Genomic DNA, 21,346 nt, shown 5'->3' with positions numbered 1-21,346 from the left:
AGTCTAATTCCCTGACCTGACCTTCAAGGCCAAAGGAGGAAGGGCAGCAGTCATGGCACACACAAACCTGTTGCTTTGTTTCAATCCCAGTCAGATCTCCCTGCCTTGCTTATCTGTGTCCAGTTTCTCAAGGGCTATATTGGTTACCAAAACGTTGCTGCCACTCTAGATGGTGATGGCCTAAGGTAATAAGAATTCAATGAATTTCAACCATAGTCTAAAAAAGGGCTCCTTAATGACCTTGAGAGGACCTTATCTTCCTTGAAGGAGTGAGCGATGCTCTTACACAGTAACTAGGTCAAGTCTCTGGCCATTCACACATAGTTGAGGATTCTACATAGCTTGTCTTTCTTCATAGCACTCTCTAAAAGAAACCATAGCCAATTCTCTGTAATTATTGTGTTATCTACTTTGTGAATGCCTTCTGACAAAATTTTAGTGCTAAATTTGTATGACTATGTGGTTTAGGGTCATCTTATCACTCTTAAATAATGAAGTACAAATTTATTTGATATTATTTCATAAGAAAAATTCCATTAATGGAATTCCTGTTGTGGCTCAGTGGGTTAAAAATCCGACCTCAATGGCTCAAGTCATTGCAGAGGCGTGGGTAAGATCCATGGCTCAGGAACTTCCATATGCTGTGGGTACGTCCACTTAGATAAAAAGAAAAGGCAGGAAGAAGAGAAATGAAAAATTCTATTAGGAGGATAGCTTTGATTAGGTGAGTAGTAAGAAGAATAGGCCACACTATAAATATGTACCAGCACCGGAGAGGGAAAAAAATAATTTTCTAATTTTTCAAGACATAGATTATCTGCTTTATCTCACTAGCCTCCACCACCCTTTTCTCATGGTTACAGATAATCAAAAGAAGACCACAGAGTAAAAGCTCATTCAAAGGGGATGAAAATGAAGCCATCATGAATATGCAAGGGGGGACTCACTGGTAAGTATAACAGTTCATCATCTGGGGATCTTCGCTTCTTGATGGATGTCATCTGGATGCCATGTGTGTTCTGACGAAAAGCTGGTGGAGGAAAAATGCAAGTTTCATCCTGGGAACATTTCTGAGGCAGTAAAACATTTATTAAACAGACAGTTGTGCCAGCAACACTTACAAGATAAGAATTTCTAGATCTAAGCATCCATTCAATCGGTGATGATTACTTTTACATTAAGTGTAAACTTAGAAATAATGAGGTAGGGGACAAAGGAAGGTGAGGCTAAACAAGTGAAAGAAAAATTGAGGGAGAGCTGGGAAATGGCCTTGGGCTTAAGCAGTGCTGCAGGAACCCTTGTATATTACAGGCGTGTGTCTGTGAAGAGCACAAGGGAAAACAAATATACATTTTTTTAAGATTTTTATTTTTTCTATTATAGTTGATTTGATAAATAGGTTTTGTGTTTTATTTTTCAGATGGAAGATAAATATCTTACAAGGAGGCAAAGGCATGTTCTGCCAATGCCTTCAGCCATGTGAGTTCACCCTTCCCATGTTAATACATATATAACTTTTGACAAGCAGTCCCTCTTTCTAGGACCTCAGTTTTCTGTTTGATAAAACAAGTGAAGTAATCTCATAAGTCTCTAAGTTTTCCAATCTAGAAACTATACCCAGGATCACGGGTACAGAGATGATCCTTCTACCAGAGTTTGGATAACTGTTCTTACTGATAGTTACTGATTTGCAGGAAACTGAGGTGCTCAGGGAAGCATATGGAACTAGGTCACCAGACAGACTCAGGAGTAAAACTGGGGTGGAGGTATAATTATTGATATTATGTATACTATTTATATTGTATCTATAATCTAAATTTTACATATATATATAGATATTGTGTACACTATATATATTGTATATATAATCTAAATTATATACGTATATTTTATATATATACACACACACACACGATTTTTTTGAGGAATAATCAGGGAGAAAAGGAGATTAACTATAAAAGCAAATCACACAAAACAGGAGGCTAGCTGTTATAATACTGTCGTTCTATAAAATGCAATACGGTTTTTATTTCTTCTGCATACCAATCAGTAATAAGATTAAAACAGTTTTCATGACATAACCCATAGTTATATCATGAAAAAGGTAACACTAGGATGTTACTTTAAAATACTTGCTGTGGTAATGTCAGGCTTATGCAAGCCACCTTCTAGAAACAATGGTTTCAAACTCTGTTACCTGAAGAACAAGGCTCTGGGACCAGGGGTGGTGTGAGTGGAACATGAAACACACTCCACTCCCAGCCCCTCACCCCCACTTCTACCCCTTCAACGACAGCAGATATGCTTTCATCTATTTTACATTCCTTGAAATAGCTCATTAAAATAAAAAAAGCTTTTACTCCTTAAAAAATCAAGCTTTAAAACAACTGACCTCAATCATTAGCGTCACTGTAAATGATGTAACTAAGGCTCCTAAGAGGGTCCTAAACATCAAGATTCAATGACTATTCCTCAGACTGTGCTTTATGAAACGCATTCTTAAATCTCACTATTCCCCCAGACTCATAAGGCAGGCAGGCAGTCAGGCAGGCAGGTGGTATTTTCAGTCCTTATGCTCAATAACCAAAAGATAAATGGAAACCAATAGACTGAGATACCAGTTCTCAAAACTAGTTGGCGACAGAATCACCTGGAGGTAGATTCCTGGGCCTCACACTCAGAATTTCAGATTCAGCAATCTGGGAACAAAGAATTTGCATTTCTACCCAGTTTCCAGACGATACTGACAAAATTGCTTTGGGAGTTATATTTTGAGGACTGCTACATTAAGAAACCCTCACTATGATGTTTGCTTTTGAAAAGCTCCAGTGCACACCTGGCGTCCATTCCCGCAATAGCTGCTCTCACCGGTTCTGGGGCCTCAGGTCATACCTGCCTCTAAAGCCCTTAGGTCTTATTCTGCAGCTTCTTCACTCCCCAGCCCCCAGATCTGGAGAAGACTTAACCCTAATCCCTTTTGGCCACTACAGCTACTTACGGCGCTTCGTACCATCACCGTTCTTTGTGCTGTCCGAGACTTGCTGCTTCCTGATGCTGTCTTCATCTGCCTTCCTGTCTCTCCCTGGGCAAGCACAGATCCGGGCCTCAAAGCAGCGTCGGCCCAGGACTTGCCCACTAGGTATTGGAGAAGAGGAGAAGAAAGGGTTAATGGACAAGACTCCAGTCCCCTGGAATTCTTCCCTTTCCATGCCTTCCCCTGCAGGCCATCACCAGTAAACCACCACCAGCTCAGTTGTGGCTGCTTTGAGGATGGGCCCGGGGGCACTTGGCAGAAGACAAAAGTGCTTACATGGCATGAGCAATATTAGTAAATAGCATCCATTTGTTCTGCAAAGAACCTCCAAGCCTTTAGCTGAACAGCTGTATTTAGCTACATATTTTGAAGGAAACTTGAGTTAAGCCCATGGATGTCTCCAGATAAAATCCCCTTAGGCAGCTCAGACTTACTCAAAGAAACTGTTAAATGCCTTGGGGCCACATGAAAACAAACACTGTCTAATCAGAAACTATTCCAAATGTCAAGAATTCAGGTATGAAGTGACTAGAACACTTTTCCGTCTTTTTTTTTCTCTTCTACCTTTACCCACCCTGTTCTGTCTCCACTTTCTTAGATCTTTGATGTGTTTGCAGCGAGGATTTAAAGCACAAAGGACAAAATCAAGGGTAACGCTCTGCTGTACATGCAAAGGTAATGATAAAGCAAACTCAATTTCACTGTGCCCTCTGCCCAGATTTTCTACAGAATGATGATTCTGTACATGCCACTTACTCTCTGGTTTCCAGAGTAACAATGATTAAAATTGGACGGCGGTTCATTCCTCCAACACAACTGCTGTTACACATGAAATTGTACAAGACTGTCGTGAATTCAGTGCCAACCTGAACACAGGGGGGAAAAGATCTCTGTTAACAATTGTTTCAATTGACATTCTTCCTTCTTAGTTGCTTTCACTATTTAAACAACTCTGCCTCTGAGGAAGTGATATGCTTTCTTCCAAGAAGATAAGATCTAGAGCCCAAGATAGATTATTCTTCTTTGCCCCAGTCTTGGGAAGCTTAAAGCTAATGTCTGCAACTTTGTACCCTCCATAAGGTAAAGTAGGCTTTTTAAAAATAAAGGTCTTTGGAGTTCCCATTGTGGTTCAGTAGGTTAAGAAAACGACTAGTATCCATGAGGATGCCGGTTTGATCCCTGGCCTCGCTCAGTGGGTTAAGGATACAGCATTGCTGCAAGCTGTAGCATAGGTCACGGATGCAGCTCTGGCAATTCGCAATTCAACCCCTGGCCCTGGGAACTTCCATACGCTGTGGTGTGGCCCTAAAAAGACCAAAAAAAAAAAAAAAAAAAAAAAAAAACCTCCCCCAAAACAAAAAAACTGTCTTTAAAATAAATAAATAAATAAATGAGGATCTTTGACTCTATTCATTTACAAGCTGATCCATATCACTTAATTCGAATAGTGTTCATCACATATATGAAAAGGGGGAGATGAAAAAAATTACCAACTATAGTAGCACTGTTCTAGGGAATATTTTCCCGATGAGGATAAAACAGTACGATATACATGTGAAGACACACTTCTATAAAGAACACTCTGGAGCTTAAAGGGTCCTCCAAATTAAACCATCTAGTCCAGAAAATGGATTTATGGGTGTGGCAACCTGAAGCCCAGAGATGGAAGAAACGAAAGGTCCACAGAGCAAATCATCAACGAAGAGACTCTGATCTCACTACTCCCATGGTCTTTCTGCTGCACCACTCTGTTCCTCTCATCTTCCAAGTTTGTTCATTCAAACTTCAGCTAAGAGATCCCTTTTAGTGTCTCCCATTTTCAGGCTAGAGTCAAAATATTTGCATCCAGTACTGGTGCATATCCACTACCCACTGAATTGCCAGTTAAAATCTCTGGATAGTAACGCCATGTATTAACTGAACTGTAGTTTCAATTATCTGCCTCTAAGATGGGAACATGGACACAGAGGCACGTTACCAAGTATAAATTTAGTACACATTTAGGAGTTCTGAAGAGAGAGCAGTGGCCTGTGGAAAAGAGGGAGAGAAGAAATCCCCAAAATGCATACCTCTTTTAGGACAGGAACTAAGACAAAATTAGATGCTTGAAACACCCCCATCGCCAAAACTAAGAATCTCTCAGGTCAGCCCAGCTCTTATCTGTTTACCTGAGGTGGCTCGTAAGGTACCAGCACGCTCTGTCTTCCTGTGATGGGGTCTTCCACGTACTGGGCATGGCTGTTCCCTTCTACTCGAATCAAATGACTAGGAGGGGCAATCTGTCCTGCGGAACAGAGAAAGAAAAAAAAAGTTTTTCACTCTCAAAACAAAGAAAACCAAATGAAACTGCATGGACGGAATGCTGGTGGCCAAAGAAATGGTTCATGCAATGGAGGATATATATGTATTTGAAAAGGAAAAGGATCCTGTTGCCAGAGATCTAATATATGAAGGTATCACAAACTTGATAGTCACAGAAAGGACAGGAATGTTCACCTCTATTTAAAGGAACAGTCTCATGGTTCTGGTGTCCAAGGGAAACAAATCAAGTTGTAAAGAACTCTAGGCCTACATCTCTGACCTGATCCATGCAGGGAATTTTCCTGGCCTCTCCAGAAAATGGAAGACAAAAAAAGTGAGTTAATTAAAAAATATTATCTGGAGAGAAAATACTGCCCCCAAATTGATCATTAAAAATACTAAATAAGATGCTACAGATGGCAAGGATATATACCTTTCACTTTGCTATTTTTTTCTCCAGCATGAAGTCTCTAACTTTAGACCTTGCTTTGGTCATAAAGATGTGAAATTTACTGCTTTTGTTGTGCTGGAAGACCTCCAGGATAGAGGATAAGAAAAGGGAAGCAAGTTTTAAACAGAGAACAGGCAAAGTTTCACAAAATGTGATACTTGGTGAAAATTGAAGAGAAAGAAGTGGAGCATTAAAGCCATAAAGGTTTTTTTTGTTTGTTTGTTTTTTAAACTTAAAAAAAAATGAAGGATACAGTTGATTTACATGCTGTGTTAATTTCTACTGCACAGCAAAATGATTCAGTTCTACACACACACACACACACACACACACCACACACAAAGGTGTTTTAAACTTTGGCCACCTACTCCCATGTAACAAAAACAACTGATATACAGTAAAAGTAAAAAGTTAAGTATATCAAGATGCTCTCTTCTTTCTGAAGCATCATCTATTATGACAAAACTAAAAACAACTACTAGGTCAAACAATAAGATAACAACAACAACATCAAAAAGTGGTATATCTCCTTGATGGATTAAGGGCAGTTATGGAAACCTATAGAATGCTAGCTATAAGGAATAATCTTTAGAGCATACTGTTAAATGAAAAGCAAGATGCAAAGGTATGGATAACGAGGTCATGTAGACAAGGACTAGAAATTAATGTGTAAAAAACAGTTGTGTTAGATGGGAGGATTTTAACTTTCTCTTTCTAAATTTCTATCCACTCTCTTTCTCCTTTACTTTTTCTCTACCATCTATTATATTCTCTACATTCACACATTCTGGCCGCCTACCAATCTTTCTATTTTCATATAATTTCTATAAAATTATCCTAAATCCCAACCCTCTTCTCTCTCTGATGACTACTTATGCTTTCTCCTCTTCTTCTACTCCACTTTTCCGTGTTCTCAATGTAGCCTCCCTTCATTGAACTTTAGAATATCAGATATAAGGGAACCCCTGGAAATCATGACCTCTTCTGTAAAACTATTACTGGATCTGAGGCTCAGAACCTGGGGCCTGAATTATCCATGGATACTGTATTTAAAGTGTCCTCAAGATACCTGCTCTCCGACTCCCAGTCCTTCACTTTACTGTCTAGAGCTGGACTGTATGTTCTAGATCGTCTATTTACTCCTCTTATCAATTATTTTTCATTTCTTTTTATTTCCCACTTTCCTCTTCTTTTTTTGTAAAAAAATATTTCTCCCATTTTATGTTCCTTCCTTTTACCCCTTCAGATTCCAGTTGGTTTAGCCTTGACAATCACCCTGGGAGGGTCACTGAAGCTGAAGGACACCCTAGCCTGAGCGGAACAGATGAGATGCCACCTTGTTCTTACGCCCTCTTATTTAAAAAAAAAAAAGAAGAAGAAGAAGAAGGAAGGAAGCAGTGGGGAGTAGAGAGACAAGTCTAGGTCATAGAGCAATTATCAATATTAAAATAACCAATTCAATCACTGTGAAAGTCATCCATTTATTCATCATTATTCTCAGTCACTCTTGTTGACCAGAAACAGGCAGATTGAGCTGCCATCAGATTGCAGAGGTTGGGACCAGGCAGTTGGGGCCCCAACAAAATTTTCACAGGAGCTCTACTGCAAGACAGATGGCTGAACAGCCACAGATCCCCTTTCTCCTTACCCTCATTGAATTCACGGCTCAGCTCGTGGTTGGGGCACCGTTTCACCACTTCAGTGACATGCTCAGCCTTCTTGTAGACAGGCATGGCACGGATGACAGCGCCCTGTGGAGGTGGGGTCATCACTTTGATCTGGATGGGGCATGTCTTGGCAATCTGGCAATACAGTTTCTTCAGTTCAGTGGAATACTGCTTAGAGATAAGGCCAGTGGTGAAGGGAAGGAGAGAAGCAACAGGAGATACCATTATACTCAAAATCAGAACCAGAGAAATACATCCACTTTCTGTAAGCATGTACCTTTATAGCTGCATGTTTACCAATTGGCTACTATATTCATGACATCTAGAAATCTTATTAGAAGGAGTTATATTCATTAATCAAATTAATAATTTTTCTACTTCAATTGCAATTCTATACTTATGAACTGTTTTAGCTTTTATTAATTTATTAATTTTTTTTAGGGTCATACCTATGCATATGGAAGTTCCCAGGCTAAGGGTCAAACAGAGCTGCAGCTGTCAGCCTACACTACAGCCACAGCAACATGGAATCCAAGCCGCAAGTGTGACCTATACCACAGGAATGCGGGATTCAAGCCACAAGTGTGACCTATACCACAGCAATGCGGAATCCAAGCCACAAGTGTGACCCATATCACAGCTCACAGTAACACTGGATCCTTAACCCACTGAGAGAGACCAGGAATTGAACCCGCATCTTCATGGATACTAGTCGGGTTCTTAATCTACTGAGCCACAGTGGGAACTCTCAAACTATTTTTTTATCAAAATACATTTACATCATTATTTCCTGTAATGTTATTACATCGTTATCTTTAGGACGAAAAAAATGATTCTCAGAAAGATCTCAATAATTAATGCTATGAACAGCTTTACAGAGTATCAGAAATGAAATGGAAAAATAGTATTCTCCTGTACTGAGTGAGAGTAGATAGATTATAATTAATCCTACCCTTATAATACTAGAAAGACTCAAAGAATAGGGTTTATGGAATTTTTTTTTTTTTTTTAAGATGGAATATCTGGCCAAGAGTAAAGAGATTTTATGTGAGGTCAACCAACTAGAAAACTGCAAAGCAAAAGTTCCCTCAAACAACTACCTTTATCCTCTAATGTCATAGCTTAAAAGAATGAGGCAATGAGACATCAGAAGGGGCCATTTGATCCTTTGCTCTTATGAAAGAAGGACTGCTCTACTGTAACACAGGAAATCATGTTAGCAAAAGGATAAAGATGCAAAGCGACTGAAATTCACAAGCTATTGAAACTTTTCCCTCTCATGCTTGCTTTTGCAGGAAGGCGTTGTTCAGTGGTTGGCTGGCTGGGTGGGTGGTTTCAAAATTGACAAAACAGGGTGGAGAAAGCATGAGACCTAGAATAAATTAAAAAAAAAAAAAAAGTCCTATCCTGTGTTACTTCTCATCTCTGAACCAGAATAGAAAGTCTCCACTCTAATCCTTATACTATCTTAAACCTTTTTGCCCCTGTTCTCTGAGTCAATTCCTCATCACTGCATTCCTCCTCATTTTAATGTTTAGTGAAACCACCCAGGCCGGGGAACTGCTGGCTAAGAGCAGGGCACCTAGTAACACTTAGCAAACAAAGGTAAACACACACGCATAGGTTCCAATCCTAAATTGGTGGCAACGTCCTTCCAAGGAAAAGACAGCACGGAGCAAGAGCCAAAATGGCAAAGGGATTCATTTTTGCTATGTTCCAACCCAACTCTGGACAGAAGCAAGTGACCCACTGAAAAGTACACTTAAAATAATTGCTTTATCTCTTTTGAAATATAATACTTATTTAAATAATCTTTCTTTTTCTCCCAGGCATTTCAGTATATGAAATTTTCAGTTAAAAATTTCCCAATACTAGACCTGTATTGCATAATAATTTCTCCATTCCCACAGGTCAAGGATTAAACACAGCAAAAGGGCTTTACATAGCTTGAAGAAATACGAAGCATGCCAAAAAATCAACCACAAAAATAAAATTCTACTTTGGAAGCACTGAATGAAATCTAGGTGTTTTTAGCCGACGACTTAACAAAGGCATTGTCTTAAAAAACTGTTACAGACTCACTTTTATCGAGAACTCTCAGAAAATAAGCATATCCATTTTTATTTTAGTTAGCAGTTATATAATCTAAACATGAGTTTCATAAAACGCACCTTAGGAAAGATGACTGCAAAATAAGTTTGTCAGCTAACACCTAGAGGCAAATAAGGCACCCATCCAAGAATGTAAAGCTTGCAAAAAAAGAAGGATAAATGTTCAGAGTAGGACAGTTAAGAGAAACATTCCATTTCAATAACTGATACACTATAAATCACACTTGACACACTAAAATATAAAAGTACTAAGAATAATCTTAGGCATCATCAGGTGTTAAATCTTCACTCACTGTCAGAGATGGGAGTGGGGACTCTCATTTCTGAATTTAAGTCATGATATGCAATAATAACTTCACCATTTTCTGAGCTCTGCTGTAAGAAATTTAAGCTTTAACAGAAGCCTAAGAGGAAGGTATTACAGATACACAATATCTTATCTAAAACTCCTCAGGCCAGATGTTTCAGAATCCAGAACTGTTTAGACTTTAGAAAGGGAGGAGAGTTCATACAGTATATGTTATAAACACCTCCAGCAGGATTTACAGGAGTACCCCATAATCAAATCTGAATATTTCTTCAGAATGCATGAATATTCACATCAAGTGGGAAAATGACTCTTAAGGCTCAATGTTCAGGCCAGGTTTGCCAGTGGCTTAAATGAAATTAAAACAAAACCAAAGCGACTTTTGTTTTTCAGAGTTCTTTGAATTTCAGAATGGCAGATAACAGATAATGGGTCAGGATTATTATCCCCATTTTATAGATAAGAAAAAAGGCAGAGAGAGGACTCGCCTGAGGTCACAAAGAAAAGCTGGTTAACAACCAGGGTATAAGAATTGTCCCCAGTCCTGTCACTATGGTTGCTCATCTTTCATTCTTTTGGCTCAGCTGTGCAAATTTTTGTACTTTTTTGTTTTTTCTAATTCCCAACAGTGTGACTATTTTCTGAATCAATTTGAGAGGTAAAAAAATTTTCGATAACATTAAAGTGGAGCTCAAAACTGATTTACTTACCATCAACAGTTCCTCTTTATTTCTCAGTATCATAATGTTTGTTCACTTCATTGCTGGGAGAAGCAGCAGTGATTAAAATGAAACAATCCTGGATTAGGAGGAAGCTGACCTGGAGTCTAGGACCAGCTGTCTGTCAGTACTTCTATAGGGCTCTGGGGAATTTCTGAATGAAGTCCTGTTCTTTTGCATGGCTTCTTGAGGCCCTTTGTGTTCTGGCTCCATCTTTCTCTTATTCCCTCCCCATACCTACCAAACACACATATCTAGCATCCCATGCAAACCTCTTAATGCCTCAAACACACCACACATTCATTACCTGCAATTCAAGCTCACTTTTCCACACTAGGCCAAGACAACTTAGGTATCACTCCCCAGATAAGGGCTGCGTCTAGGACTATTGACCATATTTTCCAATTTTGGTGATGAAGGTTTACTACTGACTAAACGTCTGTCTGACCAGGGCCAGGATACATTCCAATTGTTGCTTCTGGTTAAACTTCCAGACCAGTAATTAGAGGGGCTGAAATGGTCTGGCGTGGTTGCTTCTTTACAAAGCCAGGCTTCTGCTACTCTTATTTCCTTCATTGTTTGTGCACTGGTTGTGTGATGATGTTTACTATTTTTCCAGCACTAAATTCAGTCCTCCTGGCCTACAGTGTACTCATAATTCCTTAGAATTACCCACTTCTCCCACCAAATAGCTACTATCAACTTCACCAATTTTCCATGCAAGCTCATAAAAAAATGGGACTCTTTATTAATGCCAATATTATAAAATACCCTGGTGATTCAAATCAGCAGAGTCTGACATTGGAATACAGCTGGCTTCTTTTAATGTCCCTCTTTCATTCTGGGAGTTCTAAAATTTGCCTCTAAAATGCTCCCAAACATTGACTTCAGATTCTGTAAATCTAAAGACCAATTTCTTCTTTGTGGTATATATGCTTTGTTTTGTTTTAATCAATTTTGAAGTATAATTAATTATAAAACATACCAATTTTTAAGTGTACATGTTGATAACTTTTGGCAAAGGTATACCATTGTCACCACTCTTGTGCGTAAGATACACCATTTTTCTACCCCTTCTCTGCCTTCTCCCAACCCCTACTCCTCATCAAAATTATCCTTTTCCTCTTTGCATTTAATCCTCTCCCCAGCTCCTTCTCTAGCAATCATGTACGTGCTTTCTCTCATTGCACTTCTGCCTTTCTAGAATTTTATAGAAACGGCTAATACAATCATGTGCCTGGATTCCTTCAGTTAGCATAATGATTCTAAGTTTTTGCATATATCAGCATTCCATTTTATTATTTAGTTGAATCTCATTATTTACTAAGTCACGAATTATTTCCAGTTGCATTTACTATGAATAAAACTACAGCTGGCTTTCATATCTGTGGGTTCCACATCCACGGATTCAACTAAATATGGATCTACAACACATGGGGAAAAAGAATTTCCAGAAAGTTCCAAAAAGGCAAAACTTGGATTATAAGCGTTATAAGTAATCTAATATCTAAAGTATAAAAAAGGATGAATGTAGGTTAAATGCAAACACCCTAACATTTACTTGAGCATCTGCAGATTTTGGTATCCATGAGGGGTCCTGGAACCAATCTCCCACGGATATGGAGGAACAACTGTACCATGAACATTTATATACAAATCTTAGGATATATGTTTACATTTTTTGGACAAGAACCCAGAAGTGTGATTGCAGGGTAAATATGTGCTTATCTTTATAAGAAACTGTTAAACTGTTTTACAAAGAGGCTGTGCCATTTTATATTACCACTAACAATGTATGAGAGTTTCTAATCCCTGCCAACTCTTGGCATTGTCAATTTCAGTGCCATTCTAGCAGGTATATGCTGGATCTCACTGCGATTTAAATAGGAATATCCCTGATGCTCAATGTAGTTGAGTATCTTTGCATATACATATATACTTCATTTGTATTTATATTTTATACAATGAAAAGTTACACATATACATATACTTACATTAATTTTATATTATTTTATATATGTATTTGTTATTCTTGTCTGAAATATCTATTAAAATGCTCTATACTTTTTACATTTTCATTTTTTAAACAGGTTGCTTATGTTCATAATATGAGTTGGAAGAGTTTTTTAAGTATTCTGGATACAAGCCCCTTATCTGATATAAATTTTTAAAATGTATTTTCTCCCAGGCTACAACTTGCCTTTTTTACTCAACTCTCCGTGTTTTTCCAAAACAGTTAATTTTAAGAAATTATCAATATTATGCCTTTAAGGCTCATGCTTTTTGTGTCCTAAGAAATTTTAGGCTAACTTGATGTTAGAGGGATTTCTATGTTTTCCTTTAGAAGATTTATAGTCCAAGCTCTTGATTTAGTCCTATATCTAATTTCAATCTCTTCTTTCTCTTCTGCCTCCTCTTTCTTTTCTTTTTAATTTATAAGCAATTGATCCAGCCTCATTTGTTGAAAAGATTATATTTTCCCCCTATTGAAATGCCTTGGCAACTTTTTTGAAAATTAATTGACCATATGCATTCAAATCTTTATCTGGACAATGTCATTTTTTCCCTACTAATCCATTCATACACCAGAATTACTCTAACATTATAGTTAGTCTTAAAATCAGGTAATACAAGTCCTCTAATCTTGTTCTTTCTCAAAATTGTTTTAGCTATTCTAGATCCTTTGAATTTCCACATTATCTTTATAAACCTATCAATTCCTAAAAAAATACCTAGTGGAATTTTGGATGAGATTGTGTTGAATATATGCCATCTTGAAGAGAGCTGGTATCTTAGCAATACCGTTGTCCTCTAATCCATGAATATAGTACATACCTCCATTTAATTAGGACATCTTTAATTTCTCATGAATATTTTATAGTTTTTGGTATGCAAATCTTGCACAAATTTGTTAGACTGCTTCTTCAGTATTTTCTTAATTTTTGTAAATGACACTTTAGAATTTTACATTTCTAATTGTTTTTTTCTAATACATAAAACTTAGTTGATTTTTGTATATTGACTATACATCCTGTGATCTTGCTAAACTTATTAGTTCTATTAGTTTTCTGTAGATCTAATTTTCTACGTAACCATGTCAACTGAAAGTAAAGCTAGTTTTACTTCTTCTTTTCCAATATACATGACTTCTAATTTTTTATTTTTGTCTTACAAGAACTGAAATATAATTCAATTTACTATTTTCTTCTTTAAATTGATATCTTAGATAACTGATTTAAGACTTTCATATTTTCCTAATACAAGCAATTAATTCTATAATATTCACTTTGAGCACTCCTTTAGCTATATGGATGACATTTTGATGTATCTAAATTTTAACACCGAGGAACACATGAAACACTTCTATTGGGGCGGGAGGTGGTTCTATTAGTCCTTGTATGCAATATAATACGAGGTACCACATGTACACTCTTCAGAAAAATAATTCTTTCTCTAGGCTTTTGGTTTGTTTCATGATTTCATTTTTAGTTGGAACTTTGTACATTTCTTACCATTCTAAACTGATTTTTTTCATTGCTGTTCTAAGGTTATATTTATCTCTAGCTAGGTTTTTCCTATTTACAGGTATCAAATTAAGAACTTAGTTGATTTTAAACCAGGAAAAAGTAATCTACCATAGCTAAGAACTCCTTTAGTGATGCAACTCCACTGCACTGAATTTCCACCATGTTTTTGAGTGGATATTAAACATTCCAAATTTTATGTTTGATAATATAAAGTTTCTCTCCCTGTAGTGTTGTCAGTATTAGCAGCAGTTACGGAGGATTAAAAACATATAAATTTCTTCCCAATGTTTTTTTTACAAAGCTGTTTTCATAGTTATAACATGTACACATAGAAATAATGGAAAAAAGAAAATATATGATATATTCCTCCTCCCAAGAGACACATACCCCTAACATTTTTGACTTTCTCTCTCAAACATATACACACACACAAACGGGGCCATGTCATAAAAAGTGTGGTACCTTTTTTAAATTTAACATATCATGAGCATGTGTAATTAAAGATATAATTTTAAGTGGCTGCATTTATAGCATTAAAAAGGGATATGCTATGATTTATTTAAACATGATGTTCTTATATAGTATAAATTTTACTCCAATATAAAAACATTAAAAATAACACTGAAGCGCATATGTCAATATACAGACTTTTAGTACATAAATTAGTTATAACCAAAGCTCTTGAAACTGGGTAATTAAGTAGGTAATTAAGTCAACACATATTTTAGTGTTGTTGAAGTCTGAAGTCAATTTGAATTTTCTTCCTTTAAATTAAGCAAGCTGTTTATTTCTCCCTAGATCCTTGCAGGATTTTGTTTCCTTCTTTATTTTGTTGTTGTTATTATTGCTTTTTTAAGTGAGAACGTTTCTTAACGTTGTATTTTTTTTTTTTTTCCTTGAAGTAACTTGGAAGTTGGTGAGCTCTTTGAACTTCCATGCTTGAAATCAATTCAATAAATTCTTTTCTTTTCTTTTTTTGACTCGTATTTTTGTTCCTTCTGCTCTAATTCCTTTGGATACCCATCTCTATCCACCATACATTTTGTATACTCAAACACTAATTTTTAACACTTTTTTTCTTTTGTTTGCATTTTGAAAAATCTACTCAAATTTGTTTTCTCTACCACGAGTTAATTCTGTTCTATCCTACTACAAATAATTAAAATTCTTTTATTGCATTTCAAATGACCTTCCTTATCTCATCTAGCTCCCTTTTTACCTTATCCAGTCATCTTTTCATCAGAGCCTGCTGTTCTAGGTTTATTATTTTCTTCTCAAAATTTATAGTGCTTATATTTTATAGCTTTGTACTGAAGCAACTTTTTTTTTTTTTTTTAATTATTTATTTATTTATTTTTGTCTTTTGTTGTTGTTGTTGTTGCTATTTCTTGGGCCGCTCCCGCGGCATATGGAGGTTCCCAGGCTAGGGGTTGAATCGCAGCTGTAGCCACCGGCCTACGCCAGAGCCACAGCAACGCGGGATCCGAGCCGCGTCTGCAACCTACACCACAGCTCACGGCAACGCCGGATCGTTAACCCACTGAGCAAGGGCAGGGACCGAACCCGCAACCTCATGGTTCCTAGTCGGATTCGTTAACCACTGCGCCACGACGGGAACTCCTGAAGCAACTTTTTAAACATTTTTTTTTCAGTTGTTTTGATGCTTACGCTTTTTTTAATTCATTAAAATTATGTTCCTTTATGCTTATTTTTAAGAATATAGGCCCCGGAATTCCCGTTGTGGCTCAGCAGTAATGAATCTGAGTAGTATCCATGCAGATGTGGGTTGGTTCCCTGGCCTTGCTTAGTGGGTTAAGGATCTGGCGTTGCCGTGAGCTGTGGGGTAGGTAGCAGATGCAGCTTGGATCTCGAGTTGCTGTGGCTGTGGTGTAGGCTGGCAGCTGGAGCTCTGATTCAACCTCTAGCCTGGGAACCTCCATATGCCACAAGTATGGCCCTAAAAAGCAAAAAAAACCAAAAAAAGAATATAGGCTCGTAATTTGCTTTTGTAGTTTTCCATGAATGTAGCAAACTAAAGCCATAGCTAGTATTTGCATCTTTCATGACTTTTTGACATTTTGTAGTAATTCAGTTCCCTAACTTTTTTTTTTTTTTGTCTTTTTAGGGCCACACCCTAAAAAGGAGTGTTATGCCATTTTTTGTCTTTTTGCCATTTCTTGGGCCACTCCCTCAGCATATGGAGATTCCCAGGCTAGCAGTCAAATTGGAGCTGTAGCTGCTGGCCTACACCAGAGCCACAGCAATGCGGGATCCAAGCCACGTCTGCGACCTACACCATAGCTCAGGGCAATGCCAGATCCTTAACCCACTGAGCAAGGCCAGGGATCAAACCCGAAACCTCATCATTCCTAGTCGGATTCGTTAACCACTGAGCCACGACGGGAACTCCAAAGAGAGGATATAATTTTATCTAGAGTTGTCACGGAGGAATACTTTGGTTAAGATGATATTTAAAGAAAGATCTGAAGGAAGTATTGGAGGGAGCTATGCATACAGGGACATGATGTTCTAATTACTGGAGACAGCAAGTTCAAAGGCCCGGGGTGAGTGGCGTCTGTCATGAAGGCCAGTGTCACTGGAGAACAGTAAACAAAGGCTATAGATCTGGGGTACCATCAGAAATCAGAAAGAAGTTGGGGCCTAGATCATGTAAGGTTTTCAGCCTAGAGTTAAGAACTTCAGTTTTCCTTGATGTTTGAAGGTGACATGATCTAATTTGCCTTTTAATAAGATTCTGGCTATTATATGTAGAATAAACTCTGTGGATCAAAGATGGAGGCAGAGAGACCAGCAAGGATGCTACTGCAAATAATCCAAGTTAAAAAAATACGAGTGACTTAGACCAGCAGGGAAGTTGGTGAGAAGCAGATCTGCTAATGAATTGGTTGGAGGTAAGAGAGAAAGAGAAAAATAAAATGTATTCCATTAAATACAAATGTTTTCCTCAAGGTAGTGATATTTAAACTAGACCTTAAAATAGACAATTTATTCATCAATTAAATGGTTGCACACAAGGATAAGAGGAAGGAAGAGCCAAGGCCAGAGAGCAAGCTCCCTATGAAGAGAGAACATCATGAGTATAAGCAAAGAGATAATAATATGGTTGAAACAGAGATGGACTGTGGGGAGGAAGAGGCAAGACAGAGCAGAAAGCAAGGAGGCTAAGCTAAGAAGGCAGCTCCCAGATTCAGAGGAGTCTTGGATGTCATAAGAAACAGATGGACTCTACTAGCAGGCAGAGCAGTCACTGAGAATTGCAAAGCAGGGAAAAGACCTAATCAGTTTCTGTGTATTAAGTAAAAAAAAAAAAACAAAAAACAAAAAACTGATAGCAGCAAGATTGGGGCAAAGTAGGAAGAAAGGAGACCTATCAGGACCTGTTGAGGCAAGAAATGAGGAGGGCTTAAACCAGAGCAGTAAATAGAAATGAAGGAAAAGGTGGAGAGCTGGAAGAAATGTTTTGGAATTACAAAAACTCAGTCTTCTATTTTTCATCATGAAAGATACAGACAGAAGTACCAAAATAGACCAAGAACTATTATTCAATAGAACAAAAAAAATGCTTGCAAAAATAATACATCATTTCAGAGTTCCCATTGTGGCACAGAGGAAATGAACCTGAACCATGAGGATGAGGGTTCAATCCCTGGTCTCGCTCAGTGGGTTAAGGATCTGGCATTGCTGTGAGCTGTGGTGCAGGTCGCAGACATGGCTTGGATCTGACCCCTGGCCTGGGAACCTCCATATGTCATGGGTGTGGCCCTAAAAAGCAATAATAATAATATGTAATTCTCTTATCTCTTTTCTAAAATCAAAGCAGAATGAACAGGAGTTAGTTTTAACCCAGGGCTCCCAATATTCAGGAGGGAAATGAGACACGGCTTAGTCAATGGACTCATCAGTAGATAGAGAAAAGAAAAAATAATTAGTTTTAGGTCTGGACAAAGAAAATAAAACATTATAAGGTAACACTGGAATTAACAGGCCAGTTGTGTTGTGAAAGAAGAAAGGGGTTAATTCTCAAAGCCAAGAGCTTTGGAAAAAGACTTTTAACCAACACAATGGGAAGCAACATTTACTGGACCAGAGGTGAAAAGACAAGATTTAAATTCTGCCTCTTCTATTTATATATATATACCCTGAGTCTTCATGCGGTTACTTCATACCTCAAACATAAAATATAAAAAAATACAATATGCAATATACATCTCTTAGAATGGAGGAAAAAATCATGGATATGAAAAGCTTTTGTCAACTGCAAAGACCAACATAAAAGGCATGTATTATGTTTATTACTGAAGCGTCCCATTTCTAAAATTGTCATGTAAAGTGCTTAATGTAGCTTTAGTAATTTTGGGAACATTGTGAAACATTATTATTTCAACCTGATCAGGAAATGGTTGTTGCCAAATAATAAAAGTCTGGAAAAGTTTGAAGATTAACCACTTACAATGAATCACACTATTCATATTTATCTGCTAGTAATCATTAAGTTCTAAACTATGTCAAGTTACTATATTCATTTGTTGTTTTTTAAATGGATTTAGTTTATCTGCTCCCATACAGTATTAAAACATACATGCATGTATCCATAAGTACATGTAATATAATATTATGTGAAAACCATACTGATGAAAATTTACACTATACTGATGAAAACTTAATCTCTAGTGTATGATTTTTGCTTCCCATGTTTTCAAGATTTATTAATGTTCTTACATATAGATATATGTCCTTCATTTTAACAGATGGAAGAAGAAAGGGATTGAAATAGAATGGAGGGAGATCTTTATCTTTCATATTTTATTTAAAGAAAAGATTTGAAGCAATATGGAAACATTTTTAACATTTTAATAGACAGATACTCTGGTATCTAAATTTACTGTTCTCTGTATGTTTGAAATATTTCCTAATTAAAATTTTTCATAAATAAATTTCACTTGGGCAGCATCAACCAATAAAATTGTTGCATACTTATGATTTTAAAAGACAGAATATAGAAATAAAATATTAGAACCCAGAAGGAACATTATAGCATGTTCAAACCGTCTCCCCTTAATTTTCAGATATAAAACTTAGGCTTAGAGAGGTGAAGTTTGTTCATTAATTCAACAAATATGGATTAAGCACACTTCATGCCAGGCTCTGTCCCAGGTTCCAGGGAACATGCAGTATTCCTTATCCTAAGGGGATTGGTTTAAAGGAAGCACTGACATGAAATAAATTATTATTATTTTGGGTATGCCTATGGCATGGAAAGTTCCTGGGCCAAGGATTGAACTTGTGCCACAACAGTAACCAGAACCACAGTAGTGACAACACCAGATCCTTAATCTACTAAGCCACCAGGGAACTCCAATTATTCCTAAAATTGTGACATATGTTCTGAAGAAAAGGCAGAGTGAAGCATGGCAAAATATGGAGCTTACTTAGTTTAGGAGGGTCAGAAAACATCCCTGAAAAAAATGATTTTTAACAGGCAACATGGAGATAAGCTCACATTTCCTTACTTCTGGAAATTGAATATTTTTACAACTTCATCATACTCTAACGACTGAGTTTCCATAGAAAACCAAACTGACATTTTAAAACAAGGACTTGGTTCTATGCTTCTATTACTGAGTCACCTGTTTCAAGGCATTTTTAGTATAAGATACTGTTGTCAAGCTTTTCTTAGAAAGTTAGATCAGGAAAAGCTTAGAGATCATTTGGTTCAGCTACTTCAGTTACAGAGGAGGAATCCAAGAGGAATTGATTCCAGAGAGGAAATGACACTTGCTCAAAAATACTCAGGAGTAAGGTCCTTCTTGACACACACATCAATGTTCTTCTCCATGCACCATGCGGGCTGTGCTCACTGTATGAGGCCAAAGGGTAACAGGTGTAGTTGGTAGCAGAGTGAATTTACATAAACGCAATATGATTAGCCAGTATAAAGCTCGGGGGTCATCTAAACTATAAAATACGATCACCAATTTCCTGTGTGATTACAAGGATATTCCATACTGCTTTTTGACCCAATATTACATCCCTTTCAGTTCTGTAAATAAATGTGTCTAGGTATTGAGATTTTTTTCTTCCTTCATCTGTAATCATATTCTTACAATGAGATCTTGAACAACAGAATGACATCAAATGCCCACCAGTTGTTTTTAGAACCAATTCTAGTCCATCAGGTCCTAGGTCTGATAAGTCAGTAGCGGATGGTACTAAGCTTTGTACATATTTAGGTAACACTGCATGTCAACTCGTGGCTCTTCAAATTGTGCAAATCTCAATGTAAAATCAGAAAATGACATACCGTGACAGGGAAGAAAAAAGAAAAGAAAGCGCATGTGAATGAAAATAATTTACTTCTAGTGATGGAAATAAATGACCTCTCAAAAGAAGTCATGGATTTCAAACATTCACTCACTGAGGGATTTAGGGCAACTCATGGGATCTCCCTCAACCCTGAGCCAGTTGTCCGCAGAGGGAAAATGAGTAAGCTCTGTTATATGATCTATAATGTTTCTTCTATTTTGACTATTTTACTATCTGGGCAAATCTGGTACAGACACCAGTTGGCAGGTTCACACTGGCAAGGTGACTCTTTAAAAAGAATGTGGACAAGTTGCTGCCATGGCTCAGCAGTTAATGAACCCAACTAGGATCCATAAGGATGCAGCCTTGCTGACTGGGTCAAGGATCTGGCATTGTGGTGAGCTATGGGACATGGCTGGGATCTGGTATTGCTGCAGCTGGGGCAGAGGACAACAGCTGTAGCTCCAATGGACCCCTAGCCTGGAAACCTCCATAGGCCACAAGTGCGGCGCTAAAAAGCAAAAAAAAAAAAAGAAAAAAGAAAAAAAAAGAATATAGAAAACAAAGTGTTGATAATCTTTCTGATTCCTGATAAGAAATATCTGAAAAGTAGGAATCAATGTATGTACTTATGCATATATATGCAGATTCAAGAGTGTTTATTCCTAGGGAGTACAGCCTACAAGCAAGAAGTAAGAGCCAAATCTTGGGGTGGGCTCAGCCAAATTTCCTCTTACACAGTCTTGAACATCCACACAAAGTATTTCTACAGTTGTATGGGAAAGAGGTACCTCAAAACTAACACGTGAACTAAACCCTTTCTTGCTATACAATATCCCTGACAAAATGCAAAAGTAAGCTTTGCCTAAGTTTTGTTTTGTTTTGGAAGGGAGGAGACGAGGTTT

At 37.4% G+C, this 21,346-nt stretch overlaps 1 protein-coding gene across 9 annotated transcripts in view; it reads right to left on the bottom strand.

Annotated features, from left to right (window-relative positions):
- TP63 (tumor protein p63) overlaps positions 1–21,346 on the bottom strand; it is a 231,093-nt gene that overhangs the window by 26,177 nt on the left and 183,570 nt on the right. For 8 of the 9 annotated variants that reach the window (XM_021070042.1, XM_021070044.1, XM_013982288.2 and 5 more), the window contains 5 exons: positions 7,435–7,621; positions 5,203–5,318; positions 3,791–3,900; positions 2,999–3,135; positions 948–1,030 (listed from right to left, as the gene is read on the bottom strand). In XM_021070042.1, the coding sequence (XP_020925701.1) occupies positions 948–1,030; positions 2,999–3,135; positions 3,791–3,900; positions 5,203–5,318; positions 7,435–7,621 (633 nt within the window). The remainder of the gene's footprint in view (positions 1–947; positions 1,031–2,998; positions 3,136–3,790; positions 3,901–5,202; positions 5,319–7,434; positions 7,622–21,346) is intronic. The other variant, XM_021070043.1, reaches the window with a different exon arrangement.

The sequence above is a fragment of the Sus scrofa genome, chromosome 13, assembly GCF_000003025.6.
Source record: "Sus scrofa isolate TJ Tabasco breed Duroc chromosome 13, Sscrofa11.1, whole genome shotgun sequence".
NCBI lineage: Eukaryota > Metazoa > Chordata > Mammalia > Artiodactyla > Suidae > Sus > Sus scrofa.
This window is presented reverse-complemented; position numbering and strand designations above follow the sequence as displayed.